This window comes from Sphaerodactylus townsendi, linkage group LG01, assembly GCF_021028975.2.
Source record: "Sphaerodactylus townsendi isolate TG3544 linkage group LG01, MPM_Stown_v2.3, whole genome shotgun sequence".
Lineage (NCBI taxonomy): Eukaryota > Metazoa > Chordata > Lepidosauria > Squamata > Sphaerodactylidae > Sphaerodactylus > Sphaerodactylus townsendi.
The window spans coordinates 187,163,996-187,185,638 of record NC_059425.1 but is presented as its reverse complement, the minus strand read 5'-3'; the positions used below and the strand labels follow the sequence as shown (position 1 = coordinate 187,185,638).

At 45.7% G+C, this 21,643-nt stretch overlaps 1 protein-coding gene across 2 annotated transcripts in view; it reads right to left on the bottom strand.

Moving 5' to 3' along the window:
* Nucleotides 1-21,643, bottom strand: part of MEIS1 (Meis homeobox 1) — a 229,257-nt gene that overhangs the window by 108,687 nt on the left and 98,927 nt on the right. For both annotated transcript variants that reach the window (XM_048501620.1, XM_048501626.1), the window contains exon 8: nucleotides 1,226-1,371. In XM_048501620.1, the coding sequence (XP_048357577.1) occupies nucleotides 1,226-1,371 (146 nt within the window). The remainder of the gene's footprint in view (nucleotides 1-1,225; nucleotides 1,372-21,643) is intronic.

Sequence of the window (21,643 nt, the reverse complement as noted above, 5' to 3'; positions counted from 1 at the left end):
ACCTCTGCAATATTTGAAGTGGGGGGGGGGGATACAAGTGGAAGGAAAGCACAGAACCCAAGCCACAATCCTGGGATCTTCATAGATCTAAATGTAGGACAGTGAAGCAATGCATGTGCCTGAACAATTTGAATGGACACAGCCAAACACCACAGTGACAACAGCTTCGGCAAATGATTGGAGCTGTCCTTGGAAAAACAAACCACATGAAAGAACCGTCACACAACATATTGTTTGGGTGTTTAAATACCCAAGGATATGGATCTCCTGGGGTGACTGAATTCTCAAAACCTTGGAATTGCTACTGCCATTGCCACTGTTAGAACCAGAAAATTACTGTTCTGCGGTGTTTACGCATCAAGAAAGAAAACAAATACCACCAGGGCCATTTCCCTTAAAGATACTGGTATCTGACTGTGCATTTCCCTTAAAGATATTGGTATCTGACTGTGCAGATGAACCCACAAAGAACTAAAAATAAACCAAATTCTGGTGTGCTTTTGTTTCTCCAAAGTTTTCAAACCCGAAGCTGCTGGGAAAAGGAACAGATACAGCAGCTGCTTCAAACGAAATAGAACGGATCTCTAATAACGTTAATGTAACATCCATTACCGTTGCAACTTCCCTCCTTAAAACAAAGACAGAGCAACATACATACTTTAAAAAAACTGCGTCATCCTCTCCCTCACAAGAGATACCAACAAAAATGCAAAGACCTAAAGCAACACCCTCCAACTCTGCCCGTGATACACATTATGCTCAGAGGTGGGATCCAGCAGGTTCTCACAGGTTCCCGGGAGAAGGTGACTAATTATTTGTGTGTGCCGAGAGGGGGTTACTAATTGGTGATTTTGCCACGTGATTTTTGCCTTAGTTACGCCCCTCCTCTCAGCAGTAGCGCACAGAACTTGAAGCAGTCTAGCAGGAGGTACCGCGGCGTATGTTCCAGTTTGCGCCAGCGCGCATTCGCTTCCCGCCGGCGATCAAGCAGCTGCCGCGCCCTTGCTACAGTTCCCATTTCCAGAATGCCACGCTTCCCATCATGCCCTGTTAGGCCAATGGCGCTACGCCACAGTTTGAATCCCACCACCATGGGAACCTGTTACTAAAAATTTTGGATCCCACCACTGATTATGCTCCAGCGACAGATAATAAATCTTTCTGTTTTCTACCACCACAGCTACGACAGGTTTCATTTTGTGTATGGGATCTAGAGTTCACTTACTGTTAGATGCTGGAACAGCCATGCCCTCATGATATTTGTGGCTACTTTGGGAAAGATGCCACGCTTTTTATGCCGTTTTTTGTCCTTATCTGGATCATCATCATCACCTGTGCTGGGAGAAGCTACACTGTTGTCCAAGCCGTCACCTGTAAATATAGTGAATCAAATTTTTGACTTGTTGCTATCTTGAGATACTTTTGCTGATACCAAAATTGAAGATCGGGGGGGCGACTTTTTAAAAAATATTCAACGTGTCATGAACAGATCAGTATAAGATTTATTTCAAAATTATTTTGATGCCATATTGAATGGGTGGCGATAATCGTGTCAATTTCAGTTCTGGTTTACGGTGGGGTGGGTGGGTGGGACGGTAAGAGAAACCCCTTACGAATGCACCAGCCATGTCTCAATCAATACATGTAGTTCAACCTGTTTCCCCCCCACCCCACAGGTGTAAAAGCAGAGTCAGTCTCTTTAATGTACAATTGAACAGAAACCTCTTCTGTCACAAGGTGTATTCAGCTTTGTCCGCGACCACAGTGTGGTCTTCTGCCCACACTCACCTGCCACACACTCACCTGCTCCCCCAGGGAGATTTTTTGTCAGTATCTCCATGTAACCCAGTGATTCCCAACCAGGGTTCCGTGGTACCCTGGGGTGCCATGAGCATGTCCCAGGGATACCACGGCAATGCTACCAACCCCCCTCACTTTTGCGGTGTCTTCTGCCGGTGCCAGTAAGGACATGGACCTGGCCCAGGGGGCAGGGCCTGCCGCAAGGTCAGCAACCACTTCCCGCCCCACAGTGCCTCCCTTCACCCTAGGACCATGGTGGCGAACCTTTGGCACTCCAGATGTTATGGACTACAATTCCCATCAGCCCCTTCCAACATGGCCAATTGGCCATGCTGGAAGGGGCTGATGGGAATTGTAGTCCATAACATCTGGAGTGCCAAAGGTTCGCCACCACGGCTCTAGGAGGAGAAGGTGGGGGTGGAAAGCAGGGGCACTGGGACGGGAAGGTGGGGGTGGCAGGGGTATCGTGAGATATGAAGAGTGAGGTCAAGGGTACCGTGACACCGAAAATGTTGGGAAACACTGATGAGACCCAAAACCACATTCTATCTAATTCCATGCCATCCAAGAGTTCTGGATGCCTCAAAAACCACGTGGCTGTTTGACTTCTGCCCCAAGGGGCATGGGCGTTCTTGCCCTTTGCGCATTCACATCCTTCCTAGCAGCTCTGACCGGCAAGCTCCACACGTTTCCAACAAGCCAACCCAAGGATAACACCCCCCCCCCAAAAAAAAGGGTACAATGTGGCTCGTGTTCTTAAAGCACTGTGGGGGAGGGATGGCTTTCTCCACCTCTGACACCCAATTCCTGCACAACTTCTTCCAAGGGTGAGTTTTAAAAAAGGAAAACATGGGAAAGCAGTTGCAGGTGAGTAGCCGCGTTCAGTTGGCAGCACTAGAATGAAATTTGAATCCGACAGCACCTTGAAAACCAACCCATTTTGGGGAGGGTATAATCTTTTATGAGTCAAAAGCTTACTTCTTCAGATACCAAGGCCCCTTCCGCACACGCAAAATAATGCATTTTCAAACCACTTTCACAACTGTTTGCAAGTGGTTTTTTGCCATTCCGCAAAGGTTCCAAGAGCACTGAAAGCAGTTTGAAAGTGCATTATTCTGCATGTGCGGAATGAGCCCAAGTGTGTGTGTGTGGGGGGGAGGATTATAGCCATTTTATATCCCGCACCTGTTTCCAAATAGAGTAAACAAATATGGAAAAATCAGAGCAACAGTAACCTTTGAACAGGCATCCCTTAAGAGCGGAACCCCAATAGACTTAGAGTGAATGATATTTATTTGGCGATGGTCTTCAACAGCGTGTCAAATTAAGTAGATTCCTTGCACAGGATTTTTTTTAAAAACCATAGTGTGTAGTTTTTGCTTATGGTGCACTTCTGGGCTTGCCTATTGTTCGTTCTTCCACAAGATATTGCAGAAAGGGACAGCAGAGGAAAACTCAGAAAGCAGGTTAGAGGGGGAAAAACTCACACGCTTCTTTGTTTGGCCTCTTCTTCCTCAGCCTGCAAAACTGTCATACTGAAGCCAGGACAATCCAAATTTTTAGGAGGGTGTAGCATTTTGAAGAAATTAAGCAAATGCCGTCTCCCCTCCACGACAACAAGCAAATCAAGGAAATAATTCTGGTGGAAGAAAAGATGGTCTTCTTTTCTTTTCTCAAAAAAGAGAGAGGCAATTTAACCTTGCACCAAAAATCATGACCCAAACCACAGCCTTCAAAAAAAAATGTGTTTCAAGAATATCTGCAACAACCCGCTAACATCACAGTTCCATATTTAATGAAAGGCGTTCGTATTTCTCAAACGGCCTTTTCAGAAAGAGTTTAGATGTCTTGGCCTGATAAAAGTCTTCGCAAGGCTTTTATTCAGAGGAGCAATTCGCCACATAAAATAATGATTCATAATATAAACATGAGCAAATAACTCGACAGCATTTAAAATTTCCATGAACTAATCCACTTTCTGCAGTTGGAAAGGCAGGCCGGGCAAAAGCGGGCAGCCCCGGGGTGGGGGTGGGGGGTCAGGCAGACAGGGGGAGAGAAATATTTTAGGCCATCATTGATTAAAAATAAAGAGCTTCTAACCTAATGACATTGTCTTTCATTACAGCTCTATGCCTATTGTATTGCTCTCTCTCTCTCTCTCTCTCTCTCTTTTGGCTCCTGTTGTTATTGGGAGGGGAAGACTTTGTACCCGTTTCCAGCCGTCCCCCACTCCACCCCGTAGATTATTTTAGCAAGCTATGCCTTATGCCTGGCAAAGAAAGAGGATTCATTGATAATTTATGGAAATATCTACTATAATCCAACGGAGATGACTCTCTCTCTCTCTTTTTTTTTCCCAGGCTTTTGTGCATCAATAGATAATCAAGGCCTTAAAGCGGCCTCAGCTCCCCATTACCTCGGGCAAAAGAATTCCTGAAAGCCATGCCTTCAGGGCACCTGAATTATATTTTCCATTAGGAGGGGAAAAGCTTTCTGCATTCCATGTATAACACTCCCCAGAATCTTTCCTGTTTATTTCTGCCTTATGAAAGCAGAAACGTTAGGACCAGAATCTTTCTCTGCCCCCCCCCCACCCTCAGCTCTCCACCTCCCTCCTTTTCTCAAAAAAGAGAGAGGCAATTTTTTAAAAGCAAAGACTTGCATAGTAGATACAATGGAGAAACCTTTCAACCAAGAGCCGGATGGACTGTCTTCAATCCCAGCCAGTGACCTATCCCAAATAAAAGGTTTCGGTTACATCATTAGCTCAAGCCAAAAACAGTTTTGGCTTAAAACCTAGTTTGTTCTTCCTACTGTTTTTTAAGGCCAATACAGCTACTTTGCTCCCCATCTGGGAGGGGAATTACACTGCTGGGCTGTAATCTAAGACCAGGTTTTCATTGGAAGCAAATGCTTTTCAATCCCGTGTAAACACTGGTGCGTGTTCAGAGGAGCTTACAACAATAAACACCGGGGTCCTATCCAGCAGGAGATAAGGGAAGGATAAAGCAAATTAACCTAACGAGCGTCCCTGGGACAAAATTGCTTCCCGAGATTTCGAGACATCATTTAACCACTTCCCCGTCTTTTTTAAAAAAACAACAACCCTAAAACGAAACCTGATGCTATTAAAGGGGAGGAGGGAAGGGGGGAAGAAAAAATCTCAGCTAAAAGTCTAAATGGCATTTCCATTCACTCTGCAATTTGATACAATCACCTCTGGAACGTCTCTGGAGACTGCTTCCCGCCCCCCTCCTGCCTACGACCCCTCTCCCCACTTTTAGAAAAAAGGTCACAAAACAAAACTCGGAAGGCCCACTGGCCGGCCCCTCCACGGCGGCCGTGAACCAGGCTTGGGAAATGTCAGGCGGCAGGGCCCCTTCCAGAAGTTGACTTCTCCTGCCGCCAAGGAAGGCAAGCCGAAAAGGTGGAAATAATCATAAAAATGATGCCAGTCCATAAACAAGCTTACAGCCTCATTAGGATAGCGGTAGGCTGCTCCGCTGGGTGATTTATGCTCGTTTTTGCTGATGCCAGGGGGAAGTGCCACAGGGCAACTCCCGCCCGGCGCTAATGCGTCCTGACAGCTTCTTAGCAACTGGTGCAAACGACGGCGTGGCGCTGGCTAGTGACGGAAACTGAAAATGTCACATTATCTGTCCATGTGTCAGGAAGTCCGTGTGGCAATTAACTGGCAGGCCAGCGATTGGAGGGGCCAGAGGCTCCTCAAAAGGGCCGTCGGCTATTCAGGGCCGTTGCTGGAATGGGCGCCGCGCATATGCAACATCGTAATGTGGAATTCGGGCTCTCGGTGGAGGTCCCGCTGTGGTCACCCATCAACTGGGGCCAGCACCATCCCCACTCCCGGCCCTGCTTTGGTCCAGGAAGGGACTTGTGGTTACTTTCTGATATCTGATGTTATCAGAGTAATTTAGAAAGAAACCTGTGCTGTAAATGTGTGTGTGTGTGTGTGTGTGTGTGTGTGTGTGTGTGTGTGTGTGTGTGTGTGTGTGTGTGTGTATTTACAGCACAGGTTTCTTATGTATGTATGTATATGTATATGTATATATGTGTGTATATATGTGTATATGTGTATGTGTATATATATGTATATGTGTGTGTATACACACACACACACACACATACATACATACATACATACATACATACATACATACACACACACACATATATATATACACATACACATATACATATATGTATGTATGTATGTGTGTGTGTGTGTATACACACACACACACACACACACACACATACATACATACATACATACATACATATATATATATACACACACACATATATATATATATATACACATACACACATACACACATACACACATACATATATATATATACACATACATACATACATATATACATATATATACACATACACATACACACATATATACACATGTATATGCACATATACATATACTTATACGTGTGTGTGTGTGAGAGTGTGTGTGTGTGTATACACCGAATCTTTTGTTTTTAAACACTGGACCAAAAAAAAAAAGAGAGGAAAAAACCCACTAGCTTTTTTTCCTGCTCTTTCACAAATTAGTCTAAAAGGATTTGAGATCACTGAAGCAAACTCATTGCCTGTCAAATTGCTAGGAGCTCAGGAACTCGGCGCAGCAACTAGACAGTATTTTTTTTAAAAAAAAAGTGCACACATACACTGCAAACCTTATAACAAGCAAATTGTCAGAGAAGCTTAGAACAATAAACACCGGGTCCGACCCAACAGAAGATAAAGGAAGGATAAAGCAAATTAACGGAATGGGCGTCCTTTGGACAAAACAAGCAAATTGAGAGTCCTGGGCTCCACACTTCGCTTTCCGAGCGATCAAAACCATGCAGCGTGCATCAAGTGGTCCAGCTTTTCAGTGTGGCCCCAGTTCGCGCCCTTTCAAATAATATTTAAGAGTTATTTTTTTCCCAACGTCTCACAGGCCAGGGTCTGGCAAAATAGGCCAACCGACAAAGGCATTTTGTGCTACAGCTTGCCCGATTCCTGGGCCTGTCCCCAAGGAGCACACGGCAGGTGACCTATGGCAACTCCCAGACTGCTGGTCGGGTCGGATTTCAAACACGCTCACCTCAAACATCCCGGAGTTGCCTATTTAAGCACACCCAGGCATTTAGGCTGTGCTATCTTGTTCCTTTCAAGAAAGGATAAAGCAGCATTTATCGTATTCAGGTCATTCAATGAGTCAGACTCGCTGTGTCAGTGGGAGATTCTCTCATTCGGGTCAAATCTCCGCCCCCTTCTTTCCTACAACTTCCCCTCTGCTCCCCTTCGCTCACCCCTTTCCTAACCTTCCCCTCCAAATCGCACACACCGAAACAATAAAAGACAGCAACAACAAAACAAAACAAAAAAGAACCGGTTCATTACGATTCCCTTCCTTTGCAACACATCTTCCATTTATTAGCCGTAATGATTTGTTGACAAACCAACCGGGGATTCCGGAGGGAGCTAATGCGTTTTCCAAAAACGACAACTGTCCCAAGTTTTTCACACATCTGGTTTCTGAAACGGAAACGAGTGCGGTTTAAATGTTCAGCCTAAACATGGTTGTCTAGGGTCTTGCTTTGAAAACATTCGCACGTGGCACATTTTGAACTATGTATCGTCTGTAACACTGAAAACACCTTAACGTTCCTAAATTGCGCAAAAGAAGCAGACTCGCTCCGTGTCTAGCATCAGGAACCAAACACGATCCAGTAAACTTACTAATATATTTGGGAGATCATAAAAAACGAGACAGAAGCCAGCGTTTGTGTGCTAGAAGCCCACAAAATGATGTCTTTAGACAGAAGCTGTGTGTTAAAAATACAGTACCTAAACATATGCAGATCCCATTCATTTCACCGTGACCTGCTTCCATATGAACGGCATCTGAAAATGCACACTGTGAACTACTTTCTGCAGCAGGTCAGTCGAAACAGCTGCCGTAGAATGGCAGAATCGCCTACGTCTCCCTGAAATGTTAAACCTGAATGTAGCCTTCAAAGCTGTATACTCCATGTTAGGATTCACATGACTGGATATTCTTGAATGTGACACATCGTATTTCACGAAGGTGCAAAACTGCACAGATAAAAGATTAAGCAGCAGCATTATTTCTCTGTTTCTTTACAGTGACCACAAGGGATTCAAAACCTCTATGCTGCTGTGAGATCACTTCCTGCATTACAGCGATCACAGGAAGGGCAGATCTTGTGGACATCCGAAGTTTTATCTCAGACGGCATCTGCCCCAGGACAGTACTACCGTGTTAAGAACTCCACAAGAGGCAGCAAAAGTTAAAACATCCCCAGGTTGTAGAAAGAACACCTAGGGTAGGACCTCCCAACATGGTGCTAGTGGACATCATAGTGCCCATCAGAACGTTTCCTGGTGCCAGCCAGGTGTTTTTAGAAAGTGGGTGGGGCTCTTGCTAAACAGGACTTCTGATTGGCCTTTGGAGAGGTGATTGGCTGAGTAGATTTCTAAAAAATTGGGAGGAGATGCCACCACGGCACAAGGATCTTCACTGAGTGACTGCAAGTAGGTTGTACGTACGCAAGAAAACATTTTTAAAACAGTGTTTTTGTTTTAAAAGGCACGCTTTTAAGAAGAGCTTCTTTCTGACCTGTCGAAACATCACTATGCGATTTAAACACAACCTCCACTTCCTGACATTTTGTGGCTGCGCCCATCTTGTATCAGAATTGCAAAAGTACCCGCAGACTTTAAAAAAGGTGGGGGACTCCTGATATAGGGACATAGTCCCCATAATGGGGTGGATCCAGTGGTGGGATTCAGCAAGTTTGCACCACATCGGCAGAACCGGTTGTGCTTGTAAATGTAACCCCCATGCTCAGAATGGGTTGACCCAGAAAGGGGTGGAGACTCAAAGAAGCAGAAGGCTGCAGAGCTCATGTAGTTTGGAGGAGACAAGGCTACCAGACTCGGACCTTGGTTTGTATAAGCCCTTAACACCTTGTTAAGGTAAACTGCAATGTTGTTGGGAACTAGTGGGAAGGTAGTTGTTTATTTTTGCTATGTTGTAAATGTTGGAGTTTATTGTTTCAGGGTTTTTTTAATGTTTGTAATGGGTGAGAGTTCTCCTGGAAACCTTCATCATGTTGAATCCTGTTCACCAAGCCCTTGGAGTCTTCAGGAGCCAACCCACTTGCAAAGAAGAATTGGACTTGGCAGTATCAGTAGACTGTAAATATAAGGACTTGAAAATGCAACCTGAACAGGACCTTGAAGTGTGATGTTAAATGTTGATGTTATATGTTATATGTTAAGAAAGTAAACCATTTTGTTTTTAAAATTTGTTGTTGCAAACTCATTCCAAGTTCTGCTCCACAGAACCCACAAATAGAGGTTACATAAACACCATTTTAATCCCACCACCGGAACTGGTTGTTAAATTATCTGAATCCCACCTCTGGGTGGATCAACCCCCCTCCAGGCTAAGAGGGTTTCTTCCAACTGAAGAGGGTCTTGTTCTAAAAGAAGAGCCACTTCAGTTGGAAGAAGGCTCACGGTGGAGGAAACCTTCAACCTACCCTCTGCCGAGAGGGGAACTAGGAAGTAGGATCCATTCCACTGTAATGCATTGACAGATCAATAAATATGCTTATGCTTAGTTACTGGAAAGCTAAAAACATGTCACTGTTGCACTTTTCATTTCCTGCCCTCTGAAATAACAAACAGAAGATCTCTAGACGAGAACCCACCAGGGGCATGGCTCGAGAACCCATTAGGGACGCGGGTCAGCACCCACTGACATCTTTCCTAGAGGATCCTGTCCTTCGGTTGTTCCTCCTTTGTAACTCGAGCCGATGGGGACCCCAATTCCATTTATTATTTATTTACTTTTAATGTATACCCTGCCCGTTTGCAAGATCTCTAGATGGCTGCAACATTAAAACTTTCCCATTGAAGCATTACAACATCTAGAAGAACAGGGGTGGGGGAGGAAGATAGATACAGTCCCTCACAATTAGGCGTTCCCTGGAAATGGAAGGGCAGCCAAAAACTAAGGGTACTTGAAGAAAAATAATGCTTAGCATGGGACATTTCCTAAAAATACCATGTGCTAAAAAAAACAAAACACTCTCCCATCTCAGCACTGCTTTCAAGCCACAAACCTCCTCCCACAAAACTAGATGCCACTCGACCGTATCAATTTCTTCCCTGCTAAAATATACCTCACGGGTCTATGCTGTTCGGTTTTGTTCTTTCCCCAAAAAAGTATCTGCGCCCAACAAGCTCACTCACGAAACTGGGCTGTTTAGAACGTTAGATAGATGCACCGTTTGCAGCTGGATTATGCGAGATAAATCAGATTAAAACTGTTGGGTGTGGGGGGACAGCGATCAGTTCTACCCACAAGCCCGGGAAACTGACAAAGGGCTTGGAATTTGCAGAGCCAAAGGAATACAAGACACAGAAGGCTACATTCCAAACTCCAGCTTGTAATGATCCATTTTTAGATAAGGATCTATATCCACCACTTTAAGCCTTTTGCTGGAGCAAATGTGAAGAAATGTACTCAACGGCATTAGGGAAAAAGTGGCGGGCGGGGTGGGGGGGGAGATACCTACAGAAACTTTTTAAATGCACCCTGGGCTGGAACGCTCCATTGTCATGGGAGCCTGCCAAAGTCTTTTAAGCCCCATTCCATTTAAGCTTGCCCCGCCACTCCCCTCCTCCTCTCAATTTTTCACACTAAAGGTCATTTTAGCCGCTTAGAAGAAGACATTTCAGTAGCACATTCTTTGCGCTCAAGAATCTAATACAATAAAAGTATCTGCTCTGGCCAGAGACTATTGGATTTTAGATTACAATGTTGCTCGCAGTTCCAGTGAAACAATAAAAAAAAAACCTCACACAGCCTCCGGTTTATGGTCCTTTAAGGTAATGCATTTTTTTTATTTTATTTCATTTATTTCTTTTTGCATTCAATAAACAGCAAAAGTTTTAAAAATGTATAGGCACGTGTGTCCCTCTGGTGCTTATTCTCCTATATGAGAAACATCATATTCTCTTCCAAGCAGAGTGCTTTTTTGACTCACAGCTTTGGCTGTTCCGGAATATAGTTTTTTTAAGTCCAAGAAACCACGTAAGCGCTTGCAGGTCGACACACGTTGGACATTTAATTAACACTGGGACCTTGATTTATATGCCCCGAAGCAGAGATCCAAACGTCTTTTTCTCTCAAATCCTTTCTAATTCCGATTCCCAATTTTCAGATTTTTAACACTTGTCTTCATTTACAATAGACCAGTGGTCCTCAGCACAGAGCTATTTCAGTATAATGACCAGAGCACGGTTCCCCAGCAAGGTGCCCACGGGCACCGTGGCACTCTCTACTCTTCCTCTGACACCAAATTCTTCAGAAAGTGGATGTGGCCATTGTAAGTCAGGGATTGTTATTGGCTGCCCTCAGTGAAATAAAAGAGGATTGGTAAGCATCCGGCCTTTTGTTTGTCTGTATGCGGTTCCATTCCCCCTTCAACCACCTCACAGGGTGTTTGTTGTGAGGGGGGAAGGGCAAGGAGATTGTAAGCCCCTTTGAGTCTCCTGCAGGAGAGAAAGGGGGGATATAAATCCAAAACTCTTCTTCACTCTTCTTCTTCAAGACTCTTTTTCCCAGGAGGTGTGAAGACAGAAGAACTGGATTTGGCTCTGCCTCCTGAGGCAACCATTTTGCACTTGGTGCCAGCTTCTATGGCAGCCATTTTGGGGTGGAGCTCATCACGTCCTCCCAAAATTCCAAAGATGCCCATAGGCTCAAAACAGTTGAACATCCTTGGGCTAGACCAGGGGTCTGCAACCTGCGGCTCTCCAGATGTTCATGGACTACAATTCCAATCAGCCCCTGCCAATTGGCCATGCTGGCAGGGACTGATGGGAATTGTAGTCCATGAACATCTGGAGAGCTGCAGACCCCTGGGCTAGACAGATCCTTTTTCAAATCCCTGCCTACTGGGAAACTTTGCCCCACTCATTCTCAGCTAACCTACCTCTTGGGATGATACAATAGGAAATAAGTTTTCTTGGGATGATCCAATAGGAAAAGGAAACTCTGCATGCCAAGTCATGCTCCTTAGAGGAAGAGCAGTTTTTTTAAAAAAGCGAACGATGGATAACTAACCGATATTTATAATTTAACAACTGCTATATCCAAAATGTTAGATACAGATTAAAAGATTTATAATGCAGAAAGCAGGTTTCATTTTCCGGCCTCTGGTTCATTATTCAGCAATTCGCTAAATTAATTATCGGCAAAGGTTTTCATGTGTCGAAGGGAACAGAACACAAACATCGAGACGATGCGCCAGAGGAGCGGTTTCGGCAAACTCCATACGGCTCGTAGATTAACAACAGCTCAGAAAATTCCAGCAGTAGAAGGTCTGGATGGCTCCAATGCAAACACGTAACGCCTGTTCTCAAATATCTTCACTGATTGCAAAAACGTTTCCAACTCCAGGCCCTTCACGACCTGCGTCCAAAATATGTAAATATCCATCTCTCCCCATAAAAACTTGAGAGATGACGCCATTGTCCTCCACAGCTGTAATTGGCCGTTCTGTCTCTTACAGATGTGAAATGTACTTCCACGTGGTCACAGAAATTTTCAGTAGCAGGCTCTGATCTTTGGCTCAGAAAAACCATCTCCCCACTGGTAGTTAGGATCCCTGACAGGCCACGTTACTTAGAAGGGGTTCTGACCAAGTCTGACATCTTATACTGGAGCTCAGACTGGGGGGTCTGCATCTTGTCGTCAGGATGTTGTGTTTTTAAACCATTTGAAACCATTCTATGAATTTTGTAGGGTATGTTTCGGAAAAGGAAATGTTTCGGAAATACTCTTCCGTATGCATCACACCCTGAAGTATCTCCAAAGTGCCTTGCTTTTAGATAAGGACCAACTCACTAATAATTGAACTAATGTTTCTCATGCAAACAATCTGTGCAAATCTGCTGTCTGTTCAACAAAAAAAACGTGATGTTGAGAAAGAGAGAGAGATTTGAATCATTTTCATCCACCCAGATGATTTAAGACTCAACACCGTATGTTGCCACGACATATATTCAAAAACAACACATGTTCAATGGAGTTCATTAAACCAATACAACTATGGAAAAGCCATAAGATTCCACAAAAACCATCTATTCTCTAACAATAATAACTTAAATATAAATAGCACAACTTTTACTCGGAAGATAATCTCATGCTTCTGTTTGCAAAGGTTCCTTGAAAAAGGCAACGCAATAAAGAAGAAGAAGAAGAAGAGTTTGGATTTATATCCCCCATTTCTCTCCTGCAGGAGACTCAAAGGGGCTTACAATCTCCTTGCCCTTCCCACCTCACAACAAACACCCTGTGAGGTGGGTGGGGCTGAGAGAGCTCCGAGAAGCTGTGACTAGCCCAAGGTCACCCAGCTGGCGTGTGTGGGAGTGCACAGGCTACTCTGAATTCCCCAGATAAGCCTCCACAGCTCAGGTGGCAGAGCTGGGAATCAAACCCGGTTCCTCCAGATTAGATACACAAGCTCTTAACCTCCTACGCCACTGCTGCAGCGAAAAGGACAGCTTTGAATCCAATGGGGGTGGGGAGTCACCATTTTCCTATAGGCAGTGTTGAGCTAGGCTGCTCACAGTGCCATCTTTAGCGGGGGCGGGGCTAGAGTCAAGCGTATGTTTGACGCACGTAGCCTCAAATCAGAGTGCTGACCTTGGGAAAGGGCTGGGCAGGGGAGCTGGAAAAGGTAGAACTGGATTTGCAAAGGTTTGAATGAATAAATTGTTGAAATAAGCGACTTCTGCATGCCTGGACACAGGGGGGTGCTGTGTATGTCATTCTACCTGTGAGGTTGCGTCCCTTGTTTGCCCTCCTTGTCTGGGCCAGGAGACCGCCCACTAACTTCCTTTCTTCCCCATGCTGGTCGCTCTCCTGACCTGGCCTTCGTCCTGAGTGCATGGACAATGGCTACCTGCCTTAGTGGGGCTTTCCCACTCAAGCAGTCTCTCACCTGCACACACGTGATGGTGCGTTAGAGTGCCCACTTGTCGTAGGGAAAGTAATCTCTTTAGACTAGGGTTTCTTTCTATCTACCTTTTTCCTGGAACAAAGCTGTGAACTGGAGATGCTTGAATAAAGGTAAGTTTTACCTTTTCCATTTAACTCTTGGGAAGTTTCTATAAACTGCACTCACACACACTACTGGGCTGATCCGTAATTCTAAACTAAATCTAACATAAATAACATGGGGCTGGAAAAATGGTTTTGAGAGGGGTCTTGTAGAAGCGGCTGAGTAAGATGATATGGGCAACCAATTAAACTATTTTAGGCATAAAAGAATGCACATTCTTACGTTGCAAATTCAGTGCGTTTGAGGTAAGGTGAAATTCAGCAAACTGCCCGGGGATGAGGATATGCACCATGTGTTGTCCCACTATCTTTAGTAGCATTACACACCCTTCCAAACCCATTGGGTGTAACCAGTGGTGGGATCCAAAAATTTTAGTAACAGGTTCCCATGGTGGTGGGATTCAAACTGTGGCATAGCGCCAATGGGGCTGGACGGGGCATTCCTGGGCAGGGCTGTGGCAAGGAGCCTATGCCGCCAGATGCGCGGGTCCTGCGATCGCTGGAACGAATGCATGCAGGCGCAGGCTGCCACGCACGCCGTTGCACCTCCTGCTAGACTGCTTCAAGTTCTGCGCGCTACTGCTGAGAGGAGGGGCGTAACTAAGGCAAAAATCACGTGGCAAAATCACCCATTAGTAACCCCCTCTCGGCACACACAAATAATGAGTAACCTACTCTCGGGAACCTGTGAGAACCTGCTGGATCCCACCTCTGAAATTGGTGACACGCGCCAGTTGTGCATCTATATTTACAGTGCCACTGCTTCTAAGCCGCACGTTAGAACTCGCAGAATAAAGGCCACTTTAGGTACATATGAAACCAATTTGCCCATCTCATCTTTGGCATGCATAACTATCCCTATGGAACACCACTCAAAGAGGTCAGGGGTTGTTGCAGTGTGAAACAAATGAATCCAGACTGAAAGTGGTAACCAAAACAAGGGGCTAACCAAGCCGTGCAACTTTTCTGAGAACTGCAAAGACTTAATGTCACAAACTGCCCTTGTACTCTTCACATCTTTGATAAGTTCTGCCTCCTTAGACTTCAGAACTTCCCCCCTCCCCCATCCCATCAACATAAGAACATAAGAAAGAGCCAGCTGGATCAGACCAGAGTCCATCTAGTCCAGCTCTCTGCTACTCGCAGTGGCCCACCAGGTGCCTTTGGGTGCTCACAGGCAGGATGTGAAAGCAATGGCCTTAAGAACATAAGAACATAAGAACTAGCCTGCTGGATCAGACCAAAGTCCATCTAGTCCAGCACTCTGCTACTCGCAGTGTAGCAGAGCTCACAGGCAGGAGGTGAAAGCAATGGCCTTCTGCTGCTGCTGCTCCTGAGCACCTGGTCTGCTAAGGCATTTGCAATCTGAGATCAAGGAGGATCAAGATTGGTAGCCATAGAGCGACTTCTCCTCCATAAATCTGTCCAAGCCCCTTTTAAAGCTATTCAGGTTGGTGGCCATCACCACCTCCGGTGGCAGCATGCCCAGGGGCGAATCTAGGCAAACTGGAGCCCGGGGACAAAATCTGAGTTTGGTGCCCCCCCACCCCCACCCCAGGTATGGACGACCACCCTCCCCCACAACGACCAAACAATGATTTTTTGTACCAGCTCACAAAACACCTCCCACCACCAGCAAAACATACATGGCTTTCTCCCCACCAACTCTCTTTCCTAATTGTGTCCTCACACCAACCCTGTGAGGTAGGCTGCTAGCCTGAGAAACAGCTCCAAGCCAGTGCAAGGGGAATTAACTTTTAAGCATGTAAATCTCTCACAAGTCACCCCCTATCTGAAGGTTTACCAAGCAAACATCAGCATCATCTCTCACAAATCACCTCCTGCCCCCAGAAAAACAGGCATGGCTCTCTCCCCACCACTTTCCTAATTGTGTCCTCACACCAACCCTGGGAGGTAGGCTGCTAGCCTGAGAAACAGCTCCAAGCCAGTGCATGGGGAATTAACTTTTAAGCATGTAAATCTCTCACAACTCACCCCCCATCTGAAGGTTTACCAAGCAAACGTCAGCATCATCTTCAGTGCTGCTGCTGCTGGGCTCCCTGCTCAGCTGGCCTTTTCCTGTGCCTGCTGGCTTCCGAGTCATGCCACACTAAGCGAATAAGGCACGCTGGGTTAGAGGGAGGGGAGGCGGAGCTTCCCAGTCCTGCTCCTGGGAGCCCAGTGGGACTTCTCCCCCGCCCTCTGGACACTCCAGGCCACCGTACAGAGTGGGCGGGGCTACGACAGGCACTGGGAGCAGTCCGCTGCTTCAGTGCCTGCTTTCTAGGGCTTGCTCAATCCCTCCCTGTGTAGGATGTTTTGGCGCCCCCACGTGACCTCAATCGATGCGCCCGGGGACAAGGGGTACCCCATGTCCCTAGGCAGGAACGCCAGTGAGCATGCCTATGTACCATTACAGCACAAGGCCCAAGATATTATGAAGGGACACTCTACCGGTAAGATTGCTACCTGTCTACATTTACAGGACAGCCAGCCTTGAATCCCCCCCTATGCCGTGGAAGCTTGCCGAGTGGACTTGAACCAGCCACACACTCGCAGTCATTGGAGAAAAGGAGGAGGATGTCAGTCGCCTTGGGAGAAAGGCAGGATATAAACGCAGTAAATAAAGGAAGTAAATAAAATCCTACCAGTCAACATGCAATCATGTCCAGGAAAAAAAAATGCAGCATTAACTTATTCTCTTGGGGGGGGGGGGTTATGATTCTTTCCATATTTTATGCATATACTGACACTTTCCCCTCAATTAAGGACATGACAAGACACTCTACCAAAAAGCGCTCCTGTTACGTTAGCAAACTGAAAACGAAGCAGGAGGACAGACTCCCCGCACGGATAAACGGCACGCCGCACGAATTAACAAGGCCAAGGGTTGACGAAGATTCGGAAGGCCGCACCACCCCTGGCCACCTCCGGTAAAATTAGAGCCGGGAAAGTAATTAAAATCTGAGCCAACAAATATTACAAACTGTGCTGTGGGACTAGGGCAAAGTATGAAGAGAGGCTGCAGATTAGCTAAATTAACTCTTTTTCTTGTCTACTGTAACGATGGGTTTAAATATAGCGCCGCGGCGCATAAAGCCCTGAGCTGCGTTGTCGTTCCACAATGCCAGCAGCACGCTGAAGTTGCTTACGGTGCACCGGACCGAACCGCCAGTGACGCTTCCCTGTGGCCCGGGCTGCCCATAGCTTCCACAGCAGAAGTCCCAAACCTTTTCGAGCCTGCAGACACCTTTGAAATTTTGACACAGCGTTGTGGACACAGCCATAAAACGTCTGCCCCAGCTTACCTTCAGACACACAGTGAAGATCTTTGTGAAACAGTGGCAGATGCAGCCAAAGCAAAGTGCTTAAATATCTGCACAGCCAATCAAATCCACAGCGGCCAATTGGGAACCTTTATAGACCATGGCTCATTCCGCACATGCAGAATAATGCACTTTCAAACTGCTTTCAATGCTCTTTGAAACTGTGCGGAATGGCAAAATCCACTTGCAAACAGTTGTGAAAGTGGTTTGAAAACGCATTATTTTGCGTGTGCGGAAGGGGCCCAAGAGAATAAAATTTGCAGCTTCCTAAACTTTGGCGTATTCCGCATGGGCCAAAAACAGCAGTGTGAAAACGGTGTAAAATGGTTTAAAAATGGTGTAAAAGGGTTTACACCGTTTTCACCCTGTGTTCACACCGCTGTTTTTGGCCCATGAGGAATCCACCTTTAAGAGAGAATGGGTTTGAGATCTTTTATCATTGGTATATCACTCCCAAAGACATGGAGAAGGGCGGTATATAAATATAATAGATAGATAGATAGATAGATAGATAGATAGATAGATAGATAGATAGATAGATAGATAGATAGATAGATAGATAGATAGATAGATAGATAGATAGATAGATAGATAGATAGATAGATAGATAGATAGATAGATAGATAGATAGATAGATAGATAGATAGATAGATAGATAGATAGATAGATAGATAGATAGATGAAGGAGACAACGGAAAATGTTGGAAATGTAAAGAAGTTGATGGCTCTTGTTATCATATGTGGCGGTCTTGTAGGAAAGTGAAAGAAAAGAATCTGGAAAGATATGCATGCAGAAATACATTTGCTATGGAGGTTTGCTACCAAAAAGCATTTCCAGAAATCTGGAAGAACTTTTTCAATATTTGCCAAGAGTGGCACTCAAGAAATACAAATGCAACCGTGATAACCTTGCTCAAAATTAAATTGTAGTCAGCAAGACCGAAGTAATGAATTTAAGATGACGAAACAAATGCCTCGCTGGGCTTCAACTATTAAACATAAGCCGACACACAAAAAAAACCAACCCCAACCTGCGTGTAGTACACAGTACTGATAATGGATTACAACTAATAAGAACTCCACTCAGGGTGGGAGAAAAGCAAAACCTTGATTATAGATGTACATGACACTTCATTGGGGAACAAGTTCCCTGCAATGGACTTGTACAATTAGAGATGAAACTTCTTGTAATTATAAAGTGTAACTCACAGCGTCCTTTTCAATTGGAATAAAACCGGGAGGTCACCAGGAAAGGTGTTGCTGGGCACCCTGGTACCAACGTGTACTACGCTAAGGATCTCTTCCTATCCTATGTTCCCCTTGAAGCAACACCTATGCAGGTACGTGCTTTATATGCAACAGAGTCAAGGCCCAGCCATCTGTGTCCCACTTCAAAACCACTCGTGGTTTATTGGGCTTGAGCTCATCATGCATTCTTCTCCCACACTCAGGATGTGTGTACATGTGCTGATTGCGACAGACACAGAACCTGAGAGCACGCGCAGACTGGAATTCCACTTTGTATGGTCCTGGGAGGAGGGGCTTCCAGGTCATGTGGCAGAACCTTTTTGGAGACATCGAATGCAGTGCCGCTCATCTCAGAACTTAGGCCGATTTTCGCATGGGCCAAAAACAGCGGTGTGAAAACGGTGTGAAAACAGTATAAACCCTTTTCACCCCGTTTTAAACCCTTGTACACCGTTTTCACACTGCTTTTTTTGGCCCATGCGGAATCAGCCTTAGGCTCCTTCCGCACATGCAGAATAATGCACTTTCCAATTGCTTTCAGTGCTCTTTGAAACTGTGCGGAATAGCAAAATCCACTTGCAAACAGTTGTGAAAGTTTGGGTGCTGTGTGGTTTCCGGGCTGTATGGCCGTGTTCTGGCAGCATTCTCTCCTGACGTTTTGCCTGCATCTGTGGCTGGCATCTTCAGAGGAAGTGAAAGTGGTTTGAAAACGCATTATTTTGCGTGTGCGGAAAGGGCCTTAGTTTCAGAGGGACTTTTGCAGCAGAACTACATTAAAGTCCAGTAACGTCTAAGGACACTTCCGCACATGCAGAATACTGCACTTTCAATCCACTTTCACAATTGTTTGCAAGTGGATTTTACTATTCTACACAGTAAAATCCAGCTGCAAAGGCATTCAAAGTGGATTGAAAGTGAATTATTCTGCATGTGCGAAAGTGCCCTTAGAGGTAAACAAGATTTCCAGGATATAAACTCCCTTCCAACCTGTATCCAACAAAGGGAGCTCTGACTCTCATAAGCCCTCCGTATCTCGTTGGTCTCCAAGGTGCTACGGGACTCCAATGCACTTATTTCAAAACTGTTGACCCCCGTCCAGGAGAAGCGATGAAAACAGAAAATACGATTGTTTGCACATGGTGTTTGCTCAGTCCATAAGCTGCTTTCTCAATACGTTGTTTTAACCACATAGAAGGCAGGTTAAACAAGGCTGCGGGCTCAGGTCACAGGGGCGAGGCTCGACGGAACAGAGAGGGCTACGGGGTGTACAGAGAAAATGCAGCATGCCTCTCTCCAGAGAGCTCCTTGAATGGTTTGGAACTCAGAGGAGTTCTCCTGGCGTGCTGGCTTATTGGAGCAATCCACGTTACACCACATGAAACTGCTTTATACTGAGTCAGACCACTGCAAGTATCGTATACTCTGACTGGCAGCAGACTCTCCAAAGTCTCAGGTGCAGATCTTTCACATGACCTAGCCAGCACAGGGTAGTGGTTAAAAGCAGGTGGACTCTAATCTGGAGAACCCGGTTCGATTCCCCACTCCTCCATCTGAGCGGCAGATTCTAATCGGCTGAATCAGGTTTGTGTCCCCACTCCTCCACATGGAGTTTACAGGGTGACCTTGGATTAGTAATAGTTCTCTCAGAACTCTCTCAGTAGGAGGTTAAGAGCCCGTCTATCTAATCTGGAGGAACCGGGTTTGATTCTCCGCTCTGCCGCCTGAGCTGTGGAGGCTTATCTGGGGAATTCAGATTAGCCTGTGCACTCCCACACACGCCAGCTGGGTGACCTTGGGCTAGTCACAGCTTCTCGGAGCTCTCTCAGCCCCACCCACCTCACAGGGTGCTTGTTGTGAGGGGGGAAGGGCAAGGAGATTGTAAGCCCTTTTGAGTCTCCTGCAGGAGAGAAAGGGGGGGATATAAATCCAAACTCCTCTTCTTCTTCTTCTTCTACCTCTCAAGGTGACTGTTGTGGGGAGGGGAAGGGAAAGGAGTTTGCGAACAGCTTTGAGACTCCTTATGGTTGAGAAAAGCAGAATGCAAATCCAAGCTCTTCTTCTTCTCTTCAGTGACCAATCAGAAGTCCTCCCAGACAGCAGCCCCTCTTTGCCCCACACACCTTCTAGAAAAAACCTGGTGGACCCCAAGAAAGATGTTGGCTGGTGTCACAATGCTCTCAGGGAACCATACTGGGGACCCCCTCTATCACCAGGACACTGTAGTATTCTCCTCACGGAAGCACACAACAGATTTCGATCTGCTCGTGACAAGCAAACGTTTTTTTAAAAAATCAACCAGAAGAAAAAAGAACGACAGCAATGTAAATAGCTGGTCTCCAGGCTCTCATCTGTGCAACTTATATAAACAGGGTACAGAGGACAATGAACACATTAAAACGCACATAACATTACAATAAATTTGTATAGCAATTACCAATCGGAAGCCGAAAACATGCCTGAATGCAAAGAAAGAAAGCGGAGAAGCGGAGGAGGCCAGGCTCCCAAAGAACGAGTTCTAACACATTCTCTGCTGGGCATGTTTGTTTTTCTAAATCTCAGAAAATGAGGTGTGCAAGCCCAGCCTGCCCCCAGGCAGCTTTAACTTGAGAGACCTGCCCTCCTCCTGCAAAACACCGTGGGTCTTGCTGACCTTGCCGGTAACACAGGGGTCACGTTTTCACATGGATGAACTGATCTCAAACAATTTCTCCAATGTAAGAGGCACAAAACCGGCTTTTCTTCGACATCAAGCATGCATGACTTGCGCTTGCACCTCTCCCCAATATAACACACGTTTTTTTCCCCGGAAAGGTAAGGGGTCAAGGAATGCCCACCTACAAGCGCCCACGCGGACTATCCACCGCCACTGAAGGGTACATCTGTGCCCTTTCCCCATTTCGGTCAGGATCTGGACACAGAATGGGGTTGTTCTGCGTTGGCTTTTATTTGTTTTTATTAGGCGCCCCCTTCGACAAGCCCAGGTCAAAGTGTCATGTAGAGGTTGCTTGTTTCTATTTGTCGTAATTGATATGAAAAACTTGCGGCAGTGATAATTTATGTTTCGGAGAGGGGTAGG